This window comes from Salmo salar, chromosome 29 (genome assembly GCF_965601325.2).
Source record: "Salmo salar chromosome 29, fSalSal1, whole genome shotgun sequence".
Lineage (NCBI taxonomy): Eukaryota > Metazoa > Chordata > Actinopteri > Salmoniformes > Salmonidae > Salmo > Salmo salar.
In genome coordinates, this window is record NC_138319.1 from 19,042,996 (window position 1) to 19,066,937 (window position 23,942).

The 23,942-nt window shown below is 44.7% G+C and overlaps 1 protein-coding gene across 1 annotated transcript in view; it reads left to right on the top strand.

The window, feature by feature from the left end:
• Positions 1-510: 510 nt before the first annotated feature.
• Positions 511-23,942, top strand: part of si:dkey-225n22.4 (uncharacterized) — a 53,201-nt gene continuing 29,769 nt past the window's right edge. Inside the window, exons 1-16 of the mRNA XM_082970625.1 lie at positions 511-748; positions 7,854-7,973; positions 10,752-10,888; positions 11,046-11,469; positions 12,069-12,234; positions 16,982-17,207; positions 18,179-18,355; positions 18,665-18,742; positions 18,950-18,961; positions 19,016-19,138; positions 19,654-19,707; positions 19,926-19,979; positions 20,389-20,442; positions 20,547-20,600; positions 20,999-21,052; positions 21,170-21,223. Coding sequence (XP_082826751.1) covers positions 7,895-7,973; positions 10,752-10,888; positions 11,046-11,469; positions 12,069-12,234; positions 16,982-17,207; positions 18,179-18,355; positions 18,665-18,742; positions 18,950-18,961; positions 19,016-19,138; positions 19,654-19,707; positions 19,926-19,979; positions 20,389-20,442; positions 20,547-20,600; positions 20,999-21,052; positions 21,170-21,223 — 1,746 coding nt within the window. The 5' untranslated portion in view covers positions 511-748; positions 7,854-7,894. The remainder of the gene's footprint in view (positions 749-7,853; positions 7,974-10,751; positions 10,889-11,045; positions 11,470-12,068; positions 12,235-16,981; positions 17,208-18,178; positions 18,356-18,664; positions 18,743-18,949; positions 18,962-19,015; positions 19,139-19,653; positions 19,708-19,925; positions 19,980-20,388; positions 20,443-20,546; positions 20,601-20,998; positions 21,053-21,169; positions 21,224-23,942) is intronic.

The following is a 23,942-nucleotide window of genomic DNA, read 5'->3' on the forward strand; positions in this document are numbered from 1 at the left end:
CTTCAGACACTGCAATGGGTATATATATTTGGTAAAGCGTAACCTACATTAAAACTCTCAAAAGGTTTTTCATGCACTGTGTAGTTGGTAGATTTTAGGGGTCAACCTGATGCCACTTTCTCTCATGAAGGTTTTCAGTCAATAATGAGTGTTTTTTGAGATACATTTGGGTAGAAACTGCAGGGGAACAATTATTTTAACTACTGTTACATTTTCCATACACATTGGGGTAGTAAAGGTAAATGTGTGCTTGTTCTGTATCCAACCATTTATGTAACAACAAAAAACAATCTACAGTTAGATAAGTTAAAATAGGCTACAACTGAATATAGTAGCCTACACAGACATTTTCAATCAAACATGTCATAAAGTGAGGTTATAAGTGTGAGTGTATCTTTCAACCAACAAATCATCAATGAAGATCTGTCTGTGTGTGTGTGTGTGTGTGTGTGTGTCAGTCTCTGTCTGCGTGTCTGTCTAATGAATGAATTTAAAGGTTATCCCACTCATTTCACAAAGTCTGAACTCGGGAGTGACAGCAGCAACATGTGGAGCGTTCCAGGCTCACGTCACAGGCTCCCCGGGTATAAAGAAATGCGAGTGCGACACTTTCACTTGTGGACCAATGGCGAAGACTCCCTCTAGTGACCATACGGAGAATTTCTATTTCTACAATAAATCATTTTGTCCTAAGTTTGTCTCTGGAGAGGGACAGTGTTTCCTGTACTGGTCTCTTAGAATTGAAAAGGTAAGCTTTTCTTTTCAGATCTTTGTCCTACTGAAATTATTAATGGCTATTCCCAAAACGACTTTGATTACTTAACATTATAGTTAATTACTAATAAAGTAATGAACTATTGTCTTGATTGATTATTGTTTGTAATTGAATTGGAGTATTGATATTTTGAAGCTTAACACTACTTCCATAGACAGTGTAGATAACAGTGAATTGTCAATGGCTTGGAACCCCATTTCAGCCAATCAGATTGCAGATTCCTCCGAACCCATTTTACAGATCTCTATTTGCGTTTTCAGACATTCTAACTGATGCAAAGATAGGCTACTTTTGAGGAATGTGGTGATGGGAATGTAGCCTGATGTCCCACAGGCACGTTTTCATTTTGTTTAGGTTCATGCTGCCTACAATGTATCATCTGATTCAGGTGACGGGTTGAATTGCAATGGTAGGCTACTGTTGGAGTAGACTATCTGAGTAGCTGATGACTGGAGCTATTTTTCTTTACTTTGTTCCTATTCTGGAGCAAGTATTGTCAGTGCATAGGCTACATTTAATGGGGAAACCATGATGTATGTAATCCCCTGTTGGGTGCAGGAAATTATAGGCTATGTACTGTAACAATAGCCTATTCTTGACTTTTAGTTAGCCTGATACTGACTTGCTTGCTACTCAATATTACATCATGGCTTGCCTCGAGGAGATTGAAAGGGGAACATATGCTTGCCCAGTGGCAATGGCAATGATGAACTGACCTCATATCGGGGCAAAGGGGAGACACCTGAGACAGTTAAAGAACATAAAAGTCACATTTTGTGGTGCATTGGTTTATTGCTTATCATGTACAGTACTTTGGCCTTCATGGTAATCTCTCGTGGACAGATTCTGTAGCTGACCAAATTCTGTGAGATTTTACTTCTGGGTTAACCAAGATGATTACGATTATGTTGTCCTTAAAGTGGGCCTTTCGGAATAAGCCTGTCTTGTACCCCCAGAATCTGTATGCTGCAACTGTTGGTGAGGCAGAAAATAAATGTTACAAATTCAACTGTCGCTGAGCAGAAAAGGGCAGACATGCTGCAAATATAAATGCCATATATCTGATTATGCCTGTGTGGCCGTGCATCCAAACACTGGTTTTGATGAGAAGCACATTACACATTGGTAAGGAAAATATACAGCAGTATGCCTTCCTCCAACCATGGCCAATGTGTCTTGCAGCTGAAATGATTACATATCTGAAATCTGAAGAAGGCTGTTCTGTAAACTGAAGAAGCCACATTTTCTGGCAGTGTAGGGATTAAATATGACGTTAGGAGTCGAGTGGATACAGATGGACAAATATAGGACCTAAAATGCAAGATATCCCTGCATGATATTTCAGGGACCAACTGAACATGGATGACTGATGGATATGTTCTTCAAAAGGTGACAACAACCTACTTGATTTATTAAAACTTTATTTAATTAGGCAAGTCAGTTATTAAGAACAAATTCTTATTTACAATGACGGCCTACCTCGGCCAAACCCTCCCCTGCCCCGGACGATGCGCCACTCAAGGAACCCCTTCATAAAGTGTATTGTCATTCCTAGTGAATTCACTCAACAACAATGAACAGTGCCTCACGAGAATATGTACGAAGTCATGGGGAAAATCGGTTTGAATTATAAACACGGCAATCTCGGTTTATCAGTGTTTTTAATGTAGGTCCTCCATGTAGCCTATTGTACTGTGCCAAGTCCCTAAGGAATTGCAGCAATCTGCAATCATTTTAGTAGGACTAAAAGCCAGCTCTCCCCTAGAACGCCACTGTTCAATTGACAATGGGTTTTGCTGCATCAATTCCCAGAGATCTCTTTATGCACTCAGTCACTCTCTCTCTCTCTCTCTCTCACACACACACACACACACACACACACACACACACACACACACACTAATCTCATTAATGTAGTTCATTACATCCTTGATAGAATCAATTAGCATTTTTGTATTCACAATGGTGCCCCAGTGCGGTTTAGCTACCTTCATGTTTATTCATCCACATTGAGATGAGTGAAAGGAGAATGCTGAATAAAGACATAGTGTAAGTGTTAATAAGATGATGTAATTGATTGTAATGGGAGTGGTTGCACTGACCGCACCAGTGATTCCCAAATGTTCCGTGAGGCTCCAAGCAATTCAGGTTCAAGACTTGCCGCTATGCCATGCGTGTGTAAATCATCTGTGTAATGACTGATGTGTTTCACTAGGAGAGGCCCATGTGGAATTTATAGCTGCTGATGTTGTTGTGCCCGCCTGGATGGACGCAGCAAGGAAAGAAAAAGAGTCTGCTCTAATGCTTCAGCCCGTCTCAGAGGGACGTTTTTTATGCATAGGTCATAAGGCATTATAAACACACTTTTAATGTATTATGAAAAAAGGCATTCATAGGAAATGTTCCAGTTAGTTCTCATTGAATGGTGAGCATCTCAATGGGAGTATCTCAGCTTCTTCTCATTTCCTCTCCATATTATGGGTGCCTACAAGGAATGCAATTTGACCAGTTCAGTTCTTTCACGTCAGTGTAAATGAAGGGAAGAAGACAAAGAAGAGCTATTGAGTTTGACTGGTTACAACATCACTCAAACACAACATTATTTCTTAAGCCATAATGGAGGCCAATCCATAACTGTGACCATCTTGAGGCCATCTTGCCACATTCAACCAATGTTATGGAGCCTGAACAAAATGCATCTTTCTTCACAACAGACGAATGCTGAGATTTTAACGCTTTTACCATTGACCTGTCTAGCTCGCTTTTACTGATGGCTTTTGGCGCAAAATGTGTAAGCGCAGAGAAAACAGGAAACCTCAGTCGATGGACAGATTTGTTCATTTTCATGTGTGATGAGGAATTTCCACAAGCTATGGTAGGGAACTTGTGGATTTAGTACATAGGAAAACACACAGATGGCCTTCGGTTGAAAAGCACCATTACACCACAACCATTACACCACAACCATTACACCACAACCATTACACCACAACCATTACACCACAACCATTACACCACAAGCATTACACCACAAGCATTACACCACAAACATTACACCACAACCATTACACCACAACCATTACACCACAAGCATTACACCACAAGCATTACACCACAACCATTACACCACAACCATTACACCACAAGCATTACACCACAACCATTACACCACAAGCATTACACCACAAGCATTACACCACAAGCATTACACCACAAGCATTACACCACAACCATTACACCACAAGCATTACACCACAACCATTACACCACAACCATTACACCACAACCATTACACCACAAGCATTACACCACAAGCATTACACCACAACCATTACACCACAACCATTACACCACAACCATTACACCACAAGCATTACACCACAAGCATTACACCACAAGCATTACACCACAACCATTACACCACAACCATTACACCACAACCATTACACCACAACCATTACACCACAAGCATTACACCACAACCATTACACCACAACCATTACACCACAAGCATTACACCACAAGCATTACACCACAACCATTACACCACAAGCATTACACCACAACCATTACACATCTGGAGGGAAATCTCAGGGTTCCCCACTATTAAGCCAGCCAAATACCCAACACCCTCACACTCAATGGAGAAACATATCAGCTGCTCCCACCATTAAAACCGGATGGTTATTTTGAGCGTATTACATCATGCAATGCAAGCAAACAGGCACGCGTGGCTGTGGAGAGAGAGAGAGAGAGAGAGAGAGAGAGAGAGAGAGAGGTGGCATGGCGGTATGTCATGTATACTGTGCCAGTGAAGTGAGGATTGATCAACAGCGAGTGTGCATAATCCCTAGCATTGTTCATTGTCCTTGCAAAACAGGACTAATGTGGAAAGTTTTATAATCAAGTGCGAAGATTAGGATGTCAGTTAGAAGATATTGGGTCAAGACAGGAGACACATCTACAAAGCAAATTTGTGATCAGAATTTTAACACCCACAGTGTTAAATGTAACACTTTCTTTGAAATTATAGGTGACCATCTCAAATAGTGTTAAACTAACACTTTTCAATGTGCTGATAAACTGACATCCCCAGAGTGTTAGGTCCCTAACACCGTGGGTGTTGCAAATTCAGATTTAAATGAACACTTTATTAGAACTGATGCTGTTACACTTTCTCAGTTTTAGGGAATAACACATGTAGTGTTACAGTGTTATAATGTTTTTTTTTTGGGGGGGGGGGGGGGGTGTTTTAACACTGTAGGGTGTAATGCCTTATTTGCATATTTCCCAGGGTGCATTTCGAGTGAACATTTCGAATTACCCACACATGACTGTGTTTGTTAGTTACAGAGAGATGGTTGTTGCATTCATTAATCTTCAGACCTGAAGCCTTTGACAAGTGACAGCCTAAGTGAATGTATTTCAATATAAAGTAAACCCTTCATGACCTTACATTATACATTTCATAAGGCCTTTAGTTATGCCCCCCTGCAGGTCACAATATGCTGGTATTCCTATTGGAATCCAGCCATAGGGAGGATTTTCAACAATTAGGGAAGGGAAAGGGGGATACCGAGTCATGCATTCAACTGAAATGTGTCTTCCGTATTTAACCCAACCCCTCTGAATCAGAGAGGTGCCTTAATCGTCATCATCGGCACCTGGGGAACAGTGGGTTAATTGCCTTGCTCAGGGGCAGAATGACAGATTTTTACCTTGTTAGCTCGGGTTTTGATCCAGCAACCTTTCGGTTATAATTATTATAATGCAGCAGCAGTTAGCCTGGCGGGTAGGAGCATTGGACCAGTAATTAACGCTCCTACCTGCCAGGCTAACTTCCGCCACATTATAATAATTATCATTTTTATCACCCACAATTTAAATTTAGAATGAGTGCTATGGTGATGAACTCGTCATAAAAGACTACTTAAACCATCTAAATTGGAACAACCATCTCAGTAACGAGAGCAATAATTACAACCACTTATATATTGTATTAGATTGCATTGCAAAGCTGTCATCAATGCAAAGGGTGGCTACTTTGAAGAATCTAAAATACAAACTATGTTTTGATTTGTTGAAAACTTGTTTGGTTACTACATGATTCTATATGTGTTATTTCATAGTTTTGATGTCTTCACTATTATTCTACAATTTAGAAAATAGTTAAAAAAGAGAAAAACCCTTGAATGAGTTGGTGTGTCCAAACTTTTGACTGGTACTGTATATTAAAACAAACTGTTCTAAAAATAAACCTTCAACAAAGCATGCTGGGAAATATGATAAAGAGGCCCCTCCCACGTCTTTTTCACTCCAACAGGATTAACATAAATTGATTCCATTGTGAAACACTTCATTTTTTTCACTATAGGTGGCGTCAATTTAAATCCCACTGGTGTTAACACCACTATAATCAACACTCAGGTAGACATAACACGCACAACATTTTTTACCTCAACACCGAGAACAGCCGCAAATTGACTGTGTAGGACATAAAGCCAGGGAGATTATTACATGTTCTTGGTGACGGATGTGAAGTCGCTTCTCAGTGATTGATTCATAAACAAGCCACAATGTATTTATATATTTTTAGTTTTTATGCCTGATTTACAGTTCTGGTGCTCTGTTTACCACTGATGGATGATTTGCAGGTTTAGTGGAACCATCACTGTAGTGAGATGGAGGGAAACGCTGCACACAGATGATTTACGAGGGAATTGACTTCCCATGTCCCTGGGAATGTCCTGAGTGCCCTCTCCTAGGACCTGCAGTTACAGCCAGGCTGTAACATTTTACTACCTGTACTACCATTTTACAAGACCGCTTGGAGAAGTAGTGAATGGAGGCCAGCATTGGACACATTTGACTCTTTTTTTTCTTCTCTTTACCCCTGTGTCTGATACTTGAACTCAGGCCACTCCTTTACCTCAAAAGAACTTACCGTCTCGACAGCTTGAGAGTTACATATCCCTGTGACTCAGAACCCCCATGTTAACAAACATGTTATTCACTTGGTCTCAAAGCTGTTTGCTGAAATACATGGCTCAATACCGTGACTTGAAGCAGAACAACTCAATGCTTGTTTGATCAGACTTAAAAAAAAGAAGAGAATGTCTATTGACATTCAAATGACATCGTAGAGGAGAAGGATTTGATGTGGAGGGAGGAAGCATTCTGGCCACGACTGACATCCACCGCATAGAGAGACGTGTGTCTGTGTGCCGTCCCGCCCCTGTCTTCAGACTGCCTGCCAACACACTGCAGCATGCCATGTTTATTTTCGTGTTGTGTTCTCTAGCGTTCTGCCTACATTGTTATTTTCTTTGGCTGAGGCCTGTGGTCGGTGGGGCAATGGTTTTAGGCTAAATGAAAGTGGGCTGGCCCCCACCAAAAAAAAACAAAAAAAACAGACCACATGGCTTATGGCATAATGTAAAATGTCTCCCTTACCAAGACATTTTTTTAAGGGTCGGGGAAGAAAAAAACTGATTTTAGGGGGAGAGGGAGAGAGGTTCTTGTTTTCAGCCCATGGGCGTACAAGTACAATTTCCTGACACATGCTGTTTTATTCAGGTCCTTTTTTATGTACATTATTTAGAGTTTGCCTGGTTGCTCATCTGACGCATGTGTCCCACACACTGCATGAAACAAAACAGAGCTGAGAAGCACAACATTCTCTCTTGTAAAAAGAGACGGCAGACTCTCGGAAGAACAGGCATATGAATGAGTGGGTGTACCACAGGCCCATTCTAAACAGTAATGGTGTTAGGTATTTCAGTGACAGTCCAATTAAATTCACAGGCTACTGTACATTGTGAATGCTGTTTTGTATTTTGATAGCATATAGAGGGTTTTTACATATGATTACGGTTGGACAATATGACATTCAGGTCTGAAATGAGAGTTGACATGAAATCTCAGAACAGCTTACTTCGACATCTGCACATATCAAACTGCTGTTTGTTCTTGACGTTTCACATCTCCCTGACATTCTCTGATCCGAAATTCAATCTGTTGATTTACATACTGTAAATTATAAACATGCATTTCTCAACTGTGAAAGTATTAATTTCAGACTGTGAAGACTGGACCGGGACACACACCTCTTAAAGAACAATGGCGTGGACATTAAGGTCACTGACTATGCTGCTGTTTCTGGCATGTCTACAGGCAATAGAGGAGGATATCCGAGCTGGTACGTACAGTATGTCTACATTTGGTATGGTATGTCTAATCTGTTCTGTAGAAAACATGCAGGTTAAACCTTGCATCTCAAATTACGAACAGGGCCGGTCCTGGACGTTCTGCCGCCCTAGGCGAGACAAAAATCTGCCGCACCCATAGGTTTGGCCTTGGGCCAATTTGTTTTCTACAGTTCGATGTCAATAACATAGTCTAATATTTTCAATCTGATTACGTTGATAAAATCACCAATGCCCTGGACGTTCTGCGCCGTAGGCGAGACAAAAAATAATTACGTTTTAGACATCCTTATGAATCTAAGCATGGCACTTTCAAAAGTTACCTTTCCACCCAGACAGAGGCTCCACTGACGCAGAAAACTGTAAGCTTCAACTGCTGGCTACTCGTCCGTTGTATAACCCAACAACAGAAGTGCTTCCTTAAAAGCTGCCTGGGTTTAAACAAACGTTGTTTTCTTTTCAGAAAGAGAAAAGCTTAATAGGGACAGAATAGCAAAGTCAAGTGTTTTTATCTCCTCGAATATTATAGGCTGCAGTTTAGCTTCAGATTGTCATAGAGAGGAATCAATGTATCACATATGCATTGGAGTCGCGTCTTTCGGGGGCATTTTAGAGCTTGTTTATATCATAAGGCATCACCGAGTTAAGCATTGTTAAAGAACGCTTGATATAATCTGGATACATTTATGTATTTATTTCAAAATATAAAGCAAACAATATATATCATTTTTGCCCTCTCTTTAACAAAGGGTATGTGATACCCTCACTCAATTTGAGCCCTGGTTTTAGTCAAACACACCAAGCCCTTCCCAGACACGAAGGTATTTAATCAGTGCATTCGACAGTATTGGAGTATTTGGCTATACTGACATCTATGGATAAGATAATTGTGTCTGTCAAACAGGTAGGTTTACCACTTATTTTTTGGAAGATGAAGAAATAAGCTCCAATTATCTTTAACCCCTGCATCGGAGAGTTACAATGTTGCTATCACTATGCAACATACTACCTATAGCAGGAAAACAAGTTTCTTGTATATTCCACCTGTTATCACACATGGCACGGCCCCATAATTGTTACAATTAAAATAAAAGTATCACTTTTATATAACATATTTAACATATATTTTAATATTTCTGTAGGACTGTAAAACAGATTAAGATCATTTGAGCTTTGGAAACAACTGCTTTCATAAATGCATGGCGGGCCTCGTTTCGCTGGAGCAGTGTAAAATAAGCTTTATGTCAATGACCCAGCCTTAACGAGGTTCGTTTATTTACATATCGAATTTGATTGTCCAACATCAGTTTCAACAATTTATTTATTTTGTCTCCACCTAGTGGCCTCTTTCCTCTGCTGTGGTGCTTGGACACCAGCCTGATCTCCAGCTCCTTCCACCTCTGGAAAGTATCTAGGTGGTCATGCGACTTCTCATGCGAGCTGAGGAGGTGGCACAGATTCTTCCAGTCTCTTGTTCCATCCCTGACCAGCGCATATTTGCACTCGTGTGCAGCAAAAAGTTTGCAGCAAAAACAGAAGGCTGCATCGTTTTGCTTGGAATAGACAGACCTTGGTCTCTCCACTCTCTCCCCGTTCGCCATCCTCCTATTGTGGTGGGCCAACAAAAACTTTTGCACTAGCATATCCCGTAAAGATCCATTCCTATATTTTTTTTTACCACTCACCGGGATCTTTTATGTTTATTGTCTGGGAGTCGGATGTAGTGTCATCCGGGACGGGGAGTCTGGGTCCAAGATAGTAGGTTTTTTGCTTGCATTGTTTGGAGGTGTGGCTAGGCCTTGTGCAACCACCTGTTCTTGTCCAGCCAGAGATTTTTCATCATCGGTGGACGTGCATGTCTCGGACTCCTCCGGTTTGCCCTCTTCGCTGCTAGAATCAGCGAACGGGGGCTCATCGTTCTCGGCGAATGAATGGCTTGTCCTCGTAGGCTTGTCATTCTCCACACCGGATGATGGACTTTGCTGCACGCTGATACATTTCACCAGCGAATTTCTTTGGTTAGATATTGTGCCTCTTTTCTCATTGTTTTTTTTTAATATTCACTTCCTGATAGTTTTTGTCTCTTAGACATGGTAGCAAATTGTTTCAAATCTCTATAGATCACTTTTAGCTAAAATTATATCCACTAGTAGTAGCTAGCTAACGTTTAACAAGCTAGGTTAGGCTACTGCCTTAATCACTAATCGTTTTCGTCACACACAAACATAAGAAAATACAATAATCTAATTGGCAGATTCATTTTTATTAATGTTTCACAATTGGATACTCCCATATAAACACACACATCACCATAGCTACCAAGGATAGTGGGAGTGAACTTCGGGAGAAGCGGGAATGGGGTGGAAGCGGGAACTGCGGTAACACTATGAGCTGGTGGCTGGGGTGCCGCAGGCGGTGTAGTAGCCGATCAGGGGCGCTGGGGGGCAGCAGCCAATTGTCAAAATGCCGCTCCAAATTCAAGTCCCGCCTTAGACGGCGGCCTAACCTTGCCTAATGGGAGGGCCGGCCCTGATTACGAAGGACATGTTAGGAGCTAAATATGGAAAGCTTTGACATTGTACATGATCATATCTTCTTTTTGAGGTGTGTGTATGTGTGTGTACATGTACATTAATGTATCTATGACTCTGTGTGTGTGTGTGTGTGTGTGTGTGTGTGTGTGTGTGTGTGTGTGTGTGTGTGTGTGTGTGTGTGTGTGTGTGTGTGTGTGTGTGTGTGTGTGTGTGTACACCTGTGACCACCCCTCCTAGGCTGCAGCACGGCGGTGAATGACCTAGTCTACATCATAGATGGCTCGTGGAGCGTGGGCCACAGCGACTTCAAAAAGGCCAAGAGCTGGCTCGTCAACATCACCAGCGGCTTCGACATCAGCTCCCACTACTCACAGGTCAGACTTAGAACCAATATGTGTAACACTGCACCTTAAGTTGCCCGGTACAGTGTTACCGTAATATGTCACCGAAAGTGACATATGACAGCATAGTTGACATAGTTGACAATGGTTAAATGTTTTGACATATTCTAATAAGACTATGTTGAACTAGGTGGCCGTGGTGCAGTATAGCGACACCCCTCGTCTGGAGATCCCCCTGGGGAAGCACCACGGTGGCCCGGACCTCATCCAGGCCATCGAGGGCATCAGCTATCTGGGCGGGAACACTCAGACGGGCCGAGCCATCAAGTTCGCCGTAGATCACGTATTCCCGTCCTCGCAGCGCACCAGCACCGTCAAGAACCGCATTGCGGTGGTGGTGACGGACGGGAAGTCCCAGGATGATGTGGTGGACGCTAGCGTGGAGGCGCGGGCGCAAGGCATCACTGTGTTCGCCGTGGGAGTGGGCACCGAGATCACCACCTCAGAGCTGATGTCCATCGCCAACAAGCCGGAGGGGACCTACGTGCTGAATGCCGAGGACTACGCCAACATAGACCGAATCCGAGACTCCATGGAGCAGAGACTGTGTGAGGGTGAGTGAGTGTAAGGTAGGAGGTATACTGCTACCTGGAGGTGTGCTAGGATAGAGTTTCCCAAACAGTGGGTTTAGGACTCCAGGGTGGGTTGCCGCTATTCCTTTTCCTTGATTTCATTCACATTTTCTTTCACTTTTTGGGTTGCAAGAGTACAGAAAGCATTAATTGGGTCACATCTCGTGCGGGGCCCCCGGCTACTGTGCCTATTTAAGAGACTGGAGGTTTGCCCTGAAAGCAGGCTGCACTCCACTCATGCCCTGTGAAGTGGGAAGCCGCAGGCACTGGAGCCAAACCAGGGACATGTGGCGGTGGCAAGAAAGGGCATTAGAAAAGATGGTGACAGGAAACAGATGTGATACGCTCGCTGTTGCCAACCACACTGCAGCTGGAGGCATTGTTTGACCATCAATTGCAGGGAAATTTGTCAACAACGTTTACGAAACCATAGGAGCCCGTTCACTACTTACAAAGAGAAGCTAGTCAAAATGTGTTAATTATAATGTTTGGCATGCATGTTCAAATACAATCTAGATTGTATCTACGGTAGATATGCCACAGCACACTGAGACGTATGTGATGTCATTTCCTGTCCAAAGAGTCTGTGTGTCCTACGCGTATCCCAGTGGCCTCCAGGGATGAGAAGGGCTTTGAGTTGATGCTGGGCATGAATATCCACCAGAAGGCCAAGAAGATCCAAGGCTCTCTGGTGTCTGAGGCAGCCTTCTCCTTGACCACCTCAACGGACATCACAGAGAATACAAGGTGGGTCTCCCCTTCAACCTCCACATCAACCATGGTCCTCAATTCCTTTGCTTAGCTATTTTGAACTCATACTTATCTCATATTGTTGTTTCGATCAATAATGACAAACCTCCTGGCATTGACAACTTAGATGGAAAGCTACTGAGGATGGTCGATGACTCTATAGCAACTCCTACATGCCATATCTTTAATCTGAACCTAGAGCAAAGTTTTTTTCCTCAGGCCCGGGTGGGAGCCAAAGTCATTCCGCTGCCCAAGAATGGTAAAGCGGCCTTTACTGGTTCTATCAGAGCGACCTATCAGCTAGCTGCCAGCTCTTAGCAAACTGTTGGAAAAAATGGTGTTTGACCAGATACATTGCTATTTCTCTGTCAACAAATTAACAACAGACTTTCAGCATGCTTATAGAGAAGGGCACTCAACATGTACTCCACTGACACAAATGACTGATGAGTGGTTAAAAAATGGCATAATAAGAAGATTGTGGGAGCTGTATTGTTAGATTTCAGTACAGCTTTTGATATTATTGACCATAATTATCATGTTGAATAACGTTTTCAACCATAACACAAACGTAGATTCATAGCTATCTATCTAATAGCTATCTATCTAATAGAACTCAGAGGGTTTCTTTAATGGAAGCTTTTTTAATGTTGAACATGTGAAGTGTGGTGTATCCCAGGGCAGCTCTCTTGGCCCTCCACTCTTTTCTATTTTTACCAATGACCTACCACTGGCATTAAACAAAGCCTGTGAGTCCATGTATGCTGATGATTCAACCCTATATGTGCCAGCAACCACAGCTAGTGAAATCATTTCAAACCTAAACAATAAGTTGCAGTCAGTTTTAGAATGGGTGGCCAATAATAAACTGGTCCTGATCTTCTCTAAAACTAAGAGCATTGTATTTGGTACAAATAATTCCCCAAGTTCTAGACCTCAGCTGAATCTGGTAATGAATGTTGTGGCTGTTGATGTTGGTGTTACCTTAGATTGTAAACTGTCATGGTCAAAACATATTGATTCAATGGTTGTAAAGATGGGGGGAGGTCTGACCGTGGTAAAGAGATGCTCTGCTTTTTGACACCACACTCCACAAAGTAAGTCCTGCAGGCTCTAGATTCATCTTAACTTGATTATTGTCCAGTTATATGGTCAAGTGCTGCAAAGAAAGACCTAGTTAAGCTGCAGCTGGCCCAGAACAGAGTGGCATGTCTTGCTCTTTGTCACGTCCTGACCAGCAGAGGGTGTTGTTGTGTAGTTTTGGTCAGGACGTGGCAGAGTATGTCTGTGTATGTGTGTTCTGGGTGTTATATTTCTATGTGGGTCTGTGTGGCTCCCGATCAGGGACAGCTGGTTATCGTTGTTCCTGATTGGGAGTCATATAATTAGGAGTATGTTTGTCACTTGGGGTTGTGGGTGGTTGTGCTAACACTGCTAGCCTGTTAGGGCTAGGGGGCAGTATTGACACGGCTGGATAAAAAACATACCCGATTTAATCTGGTTACCACTCCTACCCAGTAACTAGAATATGCATATACTTATTACATATGGATAGAAAACACCCTAAAGTTTCTAAAACTGTTTGAATGGTGTCTGTGAGTATAACAGAACTCAAATGGCAGGTCAAAACCTGAGAGATTCCTTTACAGGAAGTGGCCTGTCTGACCATTTCTTGAACTTCTTTTCCATCTCTATCTTTTACTAAGGATCTCTGCTCTAACGTGACACTTCCCACGTCGTCCATAGGCGCTCAGAGCCCGGGAAAAAACAGAATGTCGTCATTCCAGCCCCAAGCTGAAACACATTATCGCCTTTCTCAAGTGGCCGATCAAGGGACTCTGGGCTTATGCGCGTGACCCGACCGCCCCCGCCTTTGTGATTTTTTTTCCTCTGTTTGCCGAAAAGGAGATTCCCTGTCGGAATATTATCGCTTTTCTACGAGAAAAATGGCGTAAAAATTGATTTTAAACAGCGGTTGACATGCTTCGAAGTACGGTAATGGAATATTTAGAATTTTATTGTCACGAATTGCGCCATGCGCGCGACACTTCTTTACCATTTCGGATAGTGTCTGGAACGCACGAACAAAACGCCGCTATTCGGATATAACGATGGATTATTTTGGACCAAACCAACATTTGTTATTGAAGTAGCAGTCCTGGGTGTGCATTCTGACGAAGACAACAAAAGGTAATCAAACTTTTATAATAGTAAATATGATTATGGTGAGTGCTAAACTTGCCGGGTGTCTAAATAGCGAGCCTGCCTGTGACCCGGAACCGAGGGGGCCTGCCTGTAACCCGGAACCGAGGGGGTCTGCCTGCGACCCGGAACAAGAGGGAGTCTGCCTGCGACCCGGAACCGAGGGAGTCTGCCTGCGACCTGGAACCGAAGGAGTCTGCCTGCGACCCGGAACCGAAGGGGTCTGCCTGCGACCCGGAACCGAGGGAGTCTGCCTGCGACCCGGAACCGAGGGAGTCTACCTGCGACTCAGAACTGAATGTGACTGACTGTGTATTGAATGAGTCTGCCTACAGCGTGGAAATGAAGGAACCTGCTCACGATCCACAACGGATTGAGTCTGTCTACGACACGGACCCCAATGAGTTTGCCTACAACCTGGAGGGCAGGAGGCCGGAACCAGAGCCACCTCCAGGATAGGTGGGTTGGGGAGGGAGGGTGTAGCACAGTGCCGTGGGTGGTTGTGCTAACACTGCTAGTCTTTGGTATGTACGTAGCCTGTTATTAGTCGTTTTTGTTTATTGTTTTTCCCGTGGATACTTTGCTCTTATATATTAAAAAGATGAGTATCTACATTTCACCTGCTGCAGTTTGGTCTCTTCAACACGGCTGGAATTATGACACTCTTCATTGTAATCAGAGGGCTAATATCAATAATATGCATGCCAGTCTCTCATGGCTAAGAGTTAAGGAAAGACTGACTGCATTGATTCTTGTTTTTATAAGAAACATTAATGTCTTGGAAATTCCAAATGGTTTGCATAGTCAACTTACACACGGCACTGACACACACACTTACCCCACCAGACATGCCACCAAGGTATTTTCTCCAGGTCAAGAACAAATTAAAGGAAACGTACAGTATTATACAGAGCCATGATTGCATAGAACTCCCTTCCATCTCATATAGCAAGTGAACTGCAAACCTGCCTTCAATAAACAAATAAAGCAACACCTCACGACACAATGCCTCTCCCCCATGTGATCTACTTGTTGTGTGTATGTACTGACATGTATGTGTAACAAACACACACACACTACATGTTAATGTTTTTAAAATGTATGTCAATTGTAAAGTATTTTGTTTATAATGTATTTTTTTGTAATTTCGGACCCCTGTAAGACTAGCTGTTGCCATTGGCTAATGGGGATCTGAATAAAATCAACAAAATATAATAATAATAATAATAATAATATCGACTCAGTTACAGGGCGTTGTTATTTCTGCTAAAGACTGTGACAAGACAAGCTTGAATTCAAAATCTGAACGTCTACACCTGGGTGAGTCACTTGAACTACCTTCAGCCACAGACACTAGAAGCCTGTGTGAGTCACTTGGACTACCTTCAGCCACAGACACTAGAAGCCTGTGTGAGTCACTTGGACTACCTTCAGCCACAGACACTAGAAGCCTAGGTGAGTCACTTGGACTACCTTCAGCCACAGACACTAGAAGCCTGGGTGAGTCACTTGGACTACCTTCAGCCACAGACACTAGAAGCCTGGGTGAGTCACTTGGACTACCTTCAGCCACAGACACTAGAAGCCTGGGTGAGTCACTTGGACTACCTTCAGCCACAGACACTAGAAGCCTGGGTGAGTCACTTGGACTACCTTCAGCCACAGACACTAGAAGCCTGGGTGAGTCACTTGGACTACCTTCAGCCACAGACACTAGAAGCCTGGGTGAGTCACTTGGACTACCTTCAGCCACAGACACTAGAAGCCTGGGTGAGTCACTTGGACTACCTTCAGCCACAGACACTAGAAGCCTGGGTGAGTCACTTGGACTACCTTCAGCCACAGACACTAGAAGCCTGGGTGAGTCACTTGGACTACCTTCAGCCACAGACACTAGAAGCCTGGGTGAGTCACTTGGACTACCTTCAGCCACAGACACTAGAAGCCTGGGTGAGTCACTTGGACTACCATCAGCCACAGACACTAGAAGCCTGGGAGAGTTTTTGAAAACATCCAAATGATTTTCCGGCCAGTGGTACTTCAAACCTCTTTGACACATGTTTGTGGGTGGTAAAAAGTACACAACATCATCGGCAATAGTGGAATATTCTAAATGCTTTCTTGGCAGCCTGAAGGAAAACAGTGGAAGGTGAACAAGCATTCATAACACCTAAAATAAACCTTAAATTGTTGGTGTTTTATGTGTGAGCAATTATATTCTGGTAGCTATATATTTTTATAATGTCAACAGTGAAGTACCACATCTTAGAAAACATTTGCAAAACATCTTAACGTATTTGTTTTTGCTTATTACTAAGGTCAATCATTTTTCTTGACAATATGACCTGACCAGGAAAATCTCTGAATCCATAGTTTTTCCTAGACTGGTCATTTGATAATAACACTTTTTGGACTCATCATACTTTGCAGGCTAATGATTTCCTTTCATTTTTCAAAGGTTACTTACAAGTCACCATACAGACGTTTACAAGTACTGTATTCGTGATTCAGTTTTCTATTTGTTATTTGACTATTTTCTCAGGGAGATCTTCCCCGAGGGTCTGCCTCCATCCTATGTGTTTGTGGCCACGGTCCGCCTCAAGGGTTCAGCCAAACAGGACAAGTTTGACCTGTTGAGAATCCTTTCTAAAGATGGCGTCACCCAGGCAGCAGTGACACTGAACGGAGTGGACAAGTCTGTCACTTTCACGACCACCAGCACCACCAATGAGGAGCAGCTGGTCACCTTTAATGTGCAGGGCATTGGGGTTAGTATCTTTGTGTACTTGTGTACATTTTTGTTTACATGTATACATATTTGCACATGAACAACGTAGACCTCTACTACTGTCATAGCCAGAATGGAATACTTTTTTTAAAGAGCATACTGTATACCACACACAGGAGGTTGGTGACACCTTAATTGGGGAGAACGGGCTCGTGGTAATGACAGCGGAATGGTATCAAATACATCAAACACATGGTTTCCAGGTGTTTGATGCCATTCCATTTCCTCTGTTCCAGCCATTATTATGACCAGCTCTCCTCTCAGTAGTCTCCACTGATACCACAGTATACTGAAAACACTATATCAGACTTTTCAAAGCCAGGACTTATTCCTGGTCAGATGACATTATCAGGAAACACACCGTATCCTAACTGTGATCTTGTACAGTGGTGATGGTAGGCATACATTCAGCTGGCGTCGGAATGTAGTCTGTCAATCATCATGAATATAACCCTCCTATTTCTGATTATTTTAATGGACTGGATTGCAGTTTAGACTCCAACGCGTTCTCCATTCAGAACAACATGCAACGTTAATTAATGTGGATGCCATGTCTAAAGACCACGGAACAGTTGCTTTTTCTGTTTTCCTTTTGGCAGCTTTGTGTTCAAAGAGAGCGTGCCACGGAAAAGCGGGATGGTGCCATAAGTACCTCCATGGCACTGCTCACCACTCTGATTGGCAGCATTGGCAACCTGTCTAGAAGCCACAAGTACTCCTACTCCTAGATTTAGCTATTATAACTAAGAGTACACTTTAACATTTACACTGGCAATGTGGACACATATGTTCAGTTTCATGGCCACTAGTGAGAAACATGTGATTTAGGCCCACAATTTGTGGTATGGATGCAACCGCAAGTGAATTAGAGCCCTATGGTATTATGGACGTTACATCCGCTCTGTGTCCCTATCGTTCTGATTGACCCTTTTGGGCCACCATCCGTTACAGAGTTTCTTTGATGAAGGCTGGCACCAGCTGAAGCTGCTCGTGAGGCCCCGGCAAGTAACCGGTTTCCTGGACGATGAGGAGATCCAGGAAGTGGCGCTACTGGAGCCGGTGGAGCCAATCTACATCAACGGCAAGACGCAGGTCGCCAAGAAGTTCGGGGCGGAGACCACAGTCCCTGTGAGTAGAAGGAACAGTGTTTTTTCTACGGCAAATTGGCAAGGGATGTGACTATAAGCTTACTACTGCTCCAGTATAATTACTTAGGTTGGCACTGTATATTTACTGGGGCCTTACGTGGGTCGTGCACGGCTCTCACAAAGCATTTGACGAAAGCATTTAGCAGATGTGGTTTTCTATGTTGGACTAAAGTGAAATAGGACCATTGCATTTGGATGAACAATGGGTGAAATTGTTGGATGTAGTCTCTTTCATAATTTCAGTGTTGCCTGACTTGTTTTCCTTTCTTTTTTGAACCGCCTTTTTTAGGTGGAGATACAGAAACTGCGCCTTTATTGTGACCCTCATCAAAGCGAGAGAGAGACAGCCTGTGAAATCTACTCTGTGGTGAGGCACACATTCCAATGTGGGGAAAATCTGTTAATTTCCCCAACCACTCGCAAACCCTTACTTATGTAATGTTATTATGACCTATGGAGAAAATGTAATAGCATCTCGAGAAAGAAGTTGTAAAGTGCAGTTTGAAGTGCAGTTTACATAAACTGGGTATATGGGTACAGTGAAATATATATTTTTCTCTTTTTTCTTTCACAGGATGATGAGAGGGTGAGTGAGGACTTGTTGTCTCTGCTCTTTTTAACCATTTATTGTCTGCATTAGAGTGTCACTGACTTCAGTGTGTATCTGTCCCAGTGTCCCCTGGACCGTGAGCCCACAGTGGAGGAAGTGGAGTGTGACTGTGCTAACGGCAGCCCAGGACCACCTGGCCCTCCTGGACCTATGGTACAGTACAGCATCACCCGCTCCGGGGGTTACCCTCTCCAACACACATACAGTATACCAAGACACACGCTCTCTCTGCCCCTCTCTCCATCTCATTCTGTCTGTCTGCTTCCTGGGTGTCGTTGTTAAAGAAAATGGCATCTGATAGATTGGTTAGTCTCCTCCCCTCAGGTAGCTTTGACACCAGAGCTTAAAACGTTTCAATTATCAGCGACAGGCACTGCAACTGCATCCTGTGTGATTTATTACATTGGGTCCATTCTAGAAGTGTGTCGGCAGGAATCACTGTCGATCATCAATCATTAGACGGACCATTCGTTATTACTGCAGTATTTATTTGGACAATCTTTCATTCAAAACAATGCAAGTTAGAAAAGAAAGGGAGAAATCACTCCAACAATGTTTTTTTTCTGATCCTCCTGAGTATATCCCACTTGCGAAGCATGATCAATCACGCATTCATGTTTGTTGTGGAGCCCGTGAAGTTTTTAATGCCATTGTGACTGGCTGTACAGGGTCTCCGAGGCGAGATAGGAAGAGCAGGACCACCAGGCCCTGACGGTAAGCCTGTGAGTACACATCAACGTCTCATATCGTCTTTATATTGCATGAAAACAACAGTACCCATCTCCCATCACACCTACCTCCCACAGATGTTGGTAGACGTTTTGGGGAACTTTTTGACCTATCATTTGACATAACGGAACAGAGAATCACAGATAGACTACATTATACTGACCCTGTGATTGCTTGTTTTCCTCCATGCCTGCCTTTTTGTTTGGTCTAGGGAAACCAGGGTGAGCCTGGTGGGTCTGGAGAACCTGGGTTTCCTGGCGAGACGGTGAGCTTTCTTGACAGTCTAACACTGCTTACTGTAACACTTGTAACACTCAGGAATAATGTATTATTAAATATGAATAGTACCGTTTTTTTATCAAACCGTTATGGTTGTTATGCTAACAGTTAGCATATCCATTCAGTTTAATGTGGTCTGTGCAGGAATCAAACCCACCACAATAGTAGCCAGTGTTACCAACACCATGGCAGCAACCACTGCTCTGAAAGCTCTGAGGAAGGCCCAGAGGCCAACACCTAAAAAAATGATGCTAGGAAGAGCAGCGTGCGACTGTCTCTTTTTTTAGCAACCGCTGCAGTGCCATTAATATATGTTTAATAGCATGATACATCTATTAAATCTGAGAGACATACAATAGAAGTGTTTGTTTCTTATTTCTTCCTGACCCACACAGGGTGAATTGGGCCAACTAGGACCCAGCGGGGCTCCAGGTCTGACAGGTGGCAAAGTAAGCTCCTCCTCCTCTGTGTAGATGTGCGTGGTTTGGATTTAAATATTAGGGTTTGAGTTTTGCATAACACTCTAACATGCTCCAACTTTGTGTCCATGAAGGGCGAGAGAGGGGATCCAGGACTGCCGGGGAAACCGGGCCCGCCAGGACCAAAGGTGAGACTCCCAACCTGACTTTCACCCACTGTGCCAGGGGACGAGAGGAGCCAACCGACCCACACCACCACCACCACAGCCCTGTCTGAAGCACCACAATGGTGCTCTGTATACCAGTCTTGTTCTGTCTGTTCTGGACTGGTGTTTTAAGAGGGTTTAAACAGATGGTCAGGTTCAATGGAAACAACACAGTCTAACTGCGTTGAAGTGCAGGCCCTTTGAGACCAGATGGGGAGGAAATGGAGGGATTTATTTTCACATGTAGCATATCAAAACCTTCAGAAAATGGGCAGAGCAAAAAGAGTCAACACTGTAATACACTACAGATGCCAAGAGTAGTTAGATTCTTCATCAATGCCTCACTGTGCGTTGTTAAAATATTGTCTTTTGTATTCAAGGGTCCTGCCACCTCACAATTAAACCTTGGCTCTGTTGGAATGCCAGGGAAAACGGTAAGGGAGGAAGAGTTTGGGCCTGGGTCTCCAGACCTTTTCATAACAATAGATCTATAATATCTGATGAACCGAAACTGTGCCTGTAACAACATGTCTTCTCCATTGTCCATATAGGGACTTCCAGGTGAGAGAGGACAAACCGGACCTCCGGGTGAGATTGGACCAATGGTACGATCTGGTTTTGATTCTTTGTTTATCTATGATCATCATCTGACCAATATGGTCGTTTGTCATAATCTTTGGCAGTCTGTCAGTTTCGGGAACCTGGCTTCTTAGTTTGATCTTGTTTAAAGCTCCCATGTCTACATAGCTGCTGATAAAATAGTATTTGTTGCCCGCTTCTACACCCTAGAGGACTACAATGATTCTTATTTAAGTCCTTCACAAAAAACTGCAAATCTTCAACTCAATCCCCATTACTAACAGGTGAGGGCTTCCAGTGTACGTCTCATCTCATAAGATGCTCAAAGTGACAGAACTAATAACTACCAGGCACTGCATGAGTAAATCAAATCAAATCAAATTTTATTGGTCACATACACATGTTTAGCAGATGTTATTGCGGGTGTAGCAAAATGCTTGTGTTTTCAGCTCCAACAGTGCAGTAATATCTAACAAGTAATATCTAACAATTTCACAACAAATACCTAATACACACAAATCTATAGTAAAGGAATGGAATTAAGAATATATAAATATATGAATGAGCAACGTCAGAGCGGCATAGACTAAGATACAGTAGATAGTATAGAATACAGTATATACATATGAGATGAGTAATGCAAAATATGTAAACATTATTCAAGTGATTAGTGTTCCATTATTGAAGTGGCCAGTGATTTTGTAACGATCGTCGTCGGGTGACGAGGAAGCGGACCAAAACGCAGCTGGGAGCGAACACATGTTTATTCTTTACACTGAATTAAACACGTACACAAAATCAAGAAAATGCCGATACGTTACTTGCTCAAAAACAAAGCTCCTTTTCCCCCACCAACAGCGTGGGGGAAAAGGAACTTAAATGTGATCCCAATCAGAGACAACTAGCGACAGCTGTCTCCCGGCGCACCAAACTTAAGTCTATTAGGGGGGGGACCCGGGTGGGCGCCTCACCCTCGGTGGAGGCTCTGGCCCCGGGCGTGTTCTTTCCCCCGCCTCCACCTTAGCCCTACCCCTCTGGCCCGGACTGGACCACTGTGGAGCGGCATGCTCAGGCTCTGGAGCGGAGCCGTCGACCGGAACAGGATTGGGCTCCGGTGGACCGGACACGGGCCGTGCCGGTCTGGAAACACGCACCACTGGCTTGGTGCGGGCAGCAGGAACGGGCCGGGCCGGACTGGGAACACGCACCACTGGCTTGGTGCGGGGAGCAGGAACGGGCCGGGCCGGACTGGAGACACGCACCGTGGGCTTGGTGCGGGGAACAGGAACGGGCCGGACAGGACTATGAACACGCACCACTGGATTGGTGGGGGGAGCAGGAACGGGCCGGGCCGGACTGGGGACACGCACCGCTGACTTGGTGCGGGGAGCAGGGACGGGCCGGGCCGGACTGGGAACACGCACCACTGGCTTGGTGCGGGGAGCAGGAACGGGCCGGGCCGGACTGGGGACACGCACCGCTGACTTGGTGCGGGGAGCAGGGACGGGCCGGGCCGGACTGGGAACACACACCACTGGCTTGGTGCGGGGAGCAGGAACGGGCCGGGCCGGACTGGGGACACGCACCACTGACTTGGTGCGGGGAGCAGGGACGGGCCGGGCCGGGCCGGACTGGGAACACGCACCACTGGCTTGGTGCGGGGAGCAGGAACGGGCCGGGCCGGACTGGGGACACGCACCACTGACTTGGTGCGGGGAGCAGGGACGGGCCAGACAGGACTGTGAACACACACTGGTGAACTGAAGCGTGGAGCCGGTTTAGCCACTCGTCCTGGCTGGATGCCCATCCTAGCACGGAATGTGCTGGGCATGTCCACCGGACGCACCGGGCTGTGCGGGCGCACTGGCGACACAGCGCGCAACTCCGCTTCCCATGGCTTGGTGCGGGGAGCAGGAACGGGCCGGGCAGGACTGTGGACACGCACCGTGGGCTTGGTGCGGGGAACAGGAACGGGCCAGACAGGACTGTGAACACGCACTGGTGAACTGAAGCGTGGAGCCGGTTTAGCCACTCGTCCTGGCTGGATGCCCATCCTAGCACGGCATGTGTTGGGCATGTCCACCGGACGCACCGGGCTGTGCGGGCGCACTGGCGACACAGCGCGCAACTCCGCATACCATGGCTCCTCCTCCAGATCTTCCCTCAGCAGGTCCTCAATCAACCGCCTCATCTCCGTCTCCTCCTCCGCCGTCATCCCCCACGAGAGCAGTGGTCTGGGCTCTTCCTCTGCCCTTCCGGACCACCCCATCAGCCCCCCCCCAAAAAATTATTGGGGGTGTCTTCCGGGCCTCCTCGACCGCCGCCTGCGACTCCGTCCACCGGCTGGCATTACCTCCTCGACCTGGGAATCCTTTCGCCAGGGTCCTTTCCCCGACATGATCTCCTCCCAGGTCCAGAACTCCTTCCCCTCGCGAGCCCATCTCTCGCGCTCCTTATCCTCCCGCTGCTTGGTCCTGGTTTGGTGGGGTGTTCTGTAACGATCGTCGTCGGGTGACGAGGAAGCGGACCAAAACGCAGCTGGGAGCGAACACATGTTTATTCTTTACCCTGAATTAAACACGTACACAAAATCAAGAAAATGCCGATACGTTACTTGCTCAAAAACAAAGAGACAACACCCCACCAACAGCGTGGGGGAAAAGGAACTTAAATGTGATCCCAATCAGAGACAACTAGCGACAGCTGTCTCTGATTGGGAATCGACAGAACCCAACCTAGAAATAA